General features: G+C 57.2%; 2 protein-coding genes across 3 annotated transcripts in view; both read left to right on the top strand.

The window, feature by feature from the left end:
- CHLRE_14g613550v5 (uncharacterized protein) overlaps positions 1-1,745 on the top strand; it is a 27,532-nt gene extending 25,787 nt beyond the window's left edge. The window contains exon 8 of the mRNA XM_043070043.1: positions 840-1,745. The gene's annotated coding sequence lies outside the window, so the exon portion shown is untranslated. The remainder of the gene's footprint in view (positions 1-839) is intronic.
- The window catches only part of CHLRE_14g613600v5 (uncharacterized protein), a 4,169-nt gene continuing 2,919 nt past the window's right edge, over positions 1,454-2,703 (top strand). Inside the window, exon 1 of one of the 2 annotated variants that reach the window (XM_043070044.1) lies at positions 1,454-2,292. In XM_043070044.1, the coding sequence (XP_042916717.1) occupies positions 2,248-2,292 (45 nt within the window). In that variant the 5' untranslated portion in view covers positions 1,454-2,247. The remainder of the gene's footprint in view (positions 2,293-2,703) is intronic. The other variant, XM_043070045.1, reaches the window with a different exon arrangement.

Below are 2,703 nucleotides of genomic sequence, written 5' to 3' on the forward strand. Positions count from 1 at the left end.
TGGAAGGGTTGGGGTTAGATTGCTGAGAAGTTCAAGATCCCGGTCAGCCGCGTCTGCACCTGCTAGCCCCCGGACATCTCTCCACCATATCGAAACCCCTCCCATTCCTCACACATCTCCACCGCCACGCCCCGGCCCCCGCCACCATCCCGCCATTCAACCCGCCAACCGCGCTCACTACACACGTGTGAGCTCGCGCTCTCTCACCTCCGTTGGTGTAGGGCCTGCCCAGCTGCCCCAGGCCGTTCCAGCCCCAGCAGCGCACCTCGCCGATGGACAGCAGAACGCACGTGAACTTGTGGCCTGCGTGTGTGTGTGTGTGTGTGTGTGTGTGTGTGTGTGTGTGTGTGTGTGTGTGTGTGTGTGTGTGTGTGTGTGTTGAAAAGAAAACAACAAAACGAAGCCCGCCCAAGCGGCGCCGGAGTTACTTACGGATACCTACCGAATACCGAGCGTCGTGTTGCCGCGTCGACCCCGGTAGTCATACTTACCCGCGAAAAGCCTGTAACCCTCTCGGGCGATCGACGAACGACCTGACCCCGAGTGGCACCCATATGCATTGTATGCGCCGCGCCCTGGGCGCGCTACAACGTTTACCCAGCACGCCTAAGTCCCATATTCCCGCCCGCTGGTCATAGTCGAGGTCACCTACGGGCGACAGAGGAAGCAAGGGCAAAGGGCGGCAGCGAGGAAGTGTCACGGGTGTGTGTGTGTGTGTGTGTGTGTGTGTGTGTGTGTGTGTGTGTGTGTGTGTGTGTGTGTGTGTGTGTGTGTGTGCGTGTGTGTGTGTGTGTGTGTGTGTGTGTGTGTGTGTGTGTGTGTGTGTGTGTATGGGGCAGGTTGGCGTACTCCCGTGGTGTGCAGCGTATTCCCAGACCCCAGCATTCAACAAGTGGCTGGTCGAACGCAGGAGTTACTGTACCGACGCGTCGCTGGCTTGTTGGCAGGCTGATAGTTTGCTGACGCGCGTTCCTCACGCTCCGGGCGCCCGGCCAGGCGATAGCACGAGACACACATACACCGCAATGCCACACTCATGAAGCAGAGCAGCATCGCACCTGCAGGCAGGTGTCATGATCTGGCGGGTGACCGGACCGGGCACGGTTCGTGTCGGTCAGGCTGCCTTAGGCTTGCGTGTGTGTGTGAGTCGTGGGTTGAGGCCAGCTAATTTGGGGCTGTTGCGGACGTCATTAGATGACTTGCCGTCAGTGTCTGGAGGTGTAGCGAGCTGACAGCGTCAGCTAGTTTGGCATGGAGCGTACCCGGATGGGGCGAGTTGCGCTCCCGCGTGCCCCAGTTGAGCGTCGTCGCCAGCTTGGAACGGTCTTACTCGTTCCGAGCTCTCTGGTACCGTATCGCTTGCCAGTTAGCGATTTCACAAACGAGACAAGCACAAAGCGTTGTCATTATTGTCTGTAACACACCGAGGTTACCACTGGCGACCACTGGCGAACAGTGTCCACGGATCAGGGCTTGCATCTTCCAGGGGTAGGGCGTCAGGCCGCCGCCGCTGGCGAGAAGGGCCCTAACCACGTTCTCGCCCACGGCATCCAGGGGCCCCAAAATACCTAGTTTTTAGCGTTTGGGGGGGCTCCGCCCCAAACCTCCCCGGAAAGAGGTAGTAGGCGAGATTCGGGGGCTATATGCAGCCCCACGCGGCGGTTATGCACCCCGGGAACGGCCCAATCGTTCTCGCCTGAGGGCCTACAATGGGGGCAGTTTCTTGCCACTCCCCGAAGATGCAATCCCTGCCACCAGGGTTGCACTGTACTAGCCATTTTCTTATAATACGCGTATTAATACGCAGTACACAGCTTTCTAGTACAATACACCATAATTCACTTATAATACGCCGGCGAGCAAGGGTTAGTACGTGCTATAGTACGTCCCATGCAGCCTATGTCCGGTCCCATTGCAAATTTCGCTCTCCGTGTTCCTCCTTAGTATCCTTCCCTGTATCCTACTATACATGACCATACTCGAGGCCGTTACAGCTCGCTATGCTGTTGGAAACGCATACTTGTTATTAAATGTCGAGAAAAGAGCGGAGTGACAACTGCGCAGCCTGTTTTGCCTACTGTTTGGCCATCAAGTTTATCCATCCAGAGCTCCATTGCGCGTATCCAATAGGGCAGGCTCGGTTCGCGCATGGCATCGGCCATCGTGTCACTGATATCAGGCTTTTGGTTGTGAGCAACTACACACACAGAATCATATTATGCTTAAGACGTTGCCTATGTTGCGTCTATGTTGCCTCTCGCCACTGCACTGTGCCACCGACGCATTGAAACGGCACGACCACCGGCCACCGGCACCCGCCGGCGACCCCCACACCCTCGCCCCCCGCCCCCCTGGCGTATTTTGCGCCGTACTGAGACCCAGGAGAGGCGTACTAGTACTCAGTACGTACTAGTACGTACTAACACGTACTGAGTACTGTGCAACCCTGCCTGCCACGGATGATTGCCAAAGATGACCGCAGCGAAACTTAATAGTGTGCAGCAAAGCAGTGGCCGGGCGACAGTAGTGAGACAGGCATGGGCAATGTGTGTTTAAGGAGCACAGGGGAAAGAACCCCGCAGCACTGTGTATGCGATGCGTTGCGCCGCTGACGGTATAATGTGTGTGTGTGTGTGGGGGGGCGGGTTCCCCGTGTGTGTGTGTGTGTGTGTGTGTGTGTGTGTGTGTGTGTGTGTGTGTGTG

Source organism: Chlamydomonas reinhardtii, chromosome 14 (genome assembly GCF_000002595.2).
Source record: "Chlamydomonas reinhardtii strain CC-503 cw92 mt+ chromosome 14, whole genome shotgun sequence".
NCBI lineage: Eukaryota > Viridiplantae > Chlorophyta > Chlorophyceae > Chlamydomonadales > Chlamydomonadaceae > Chlamydomonas > Chlamydomonas reinhardtii.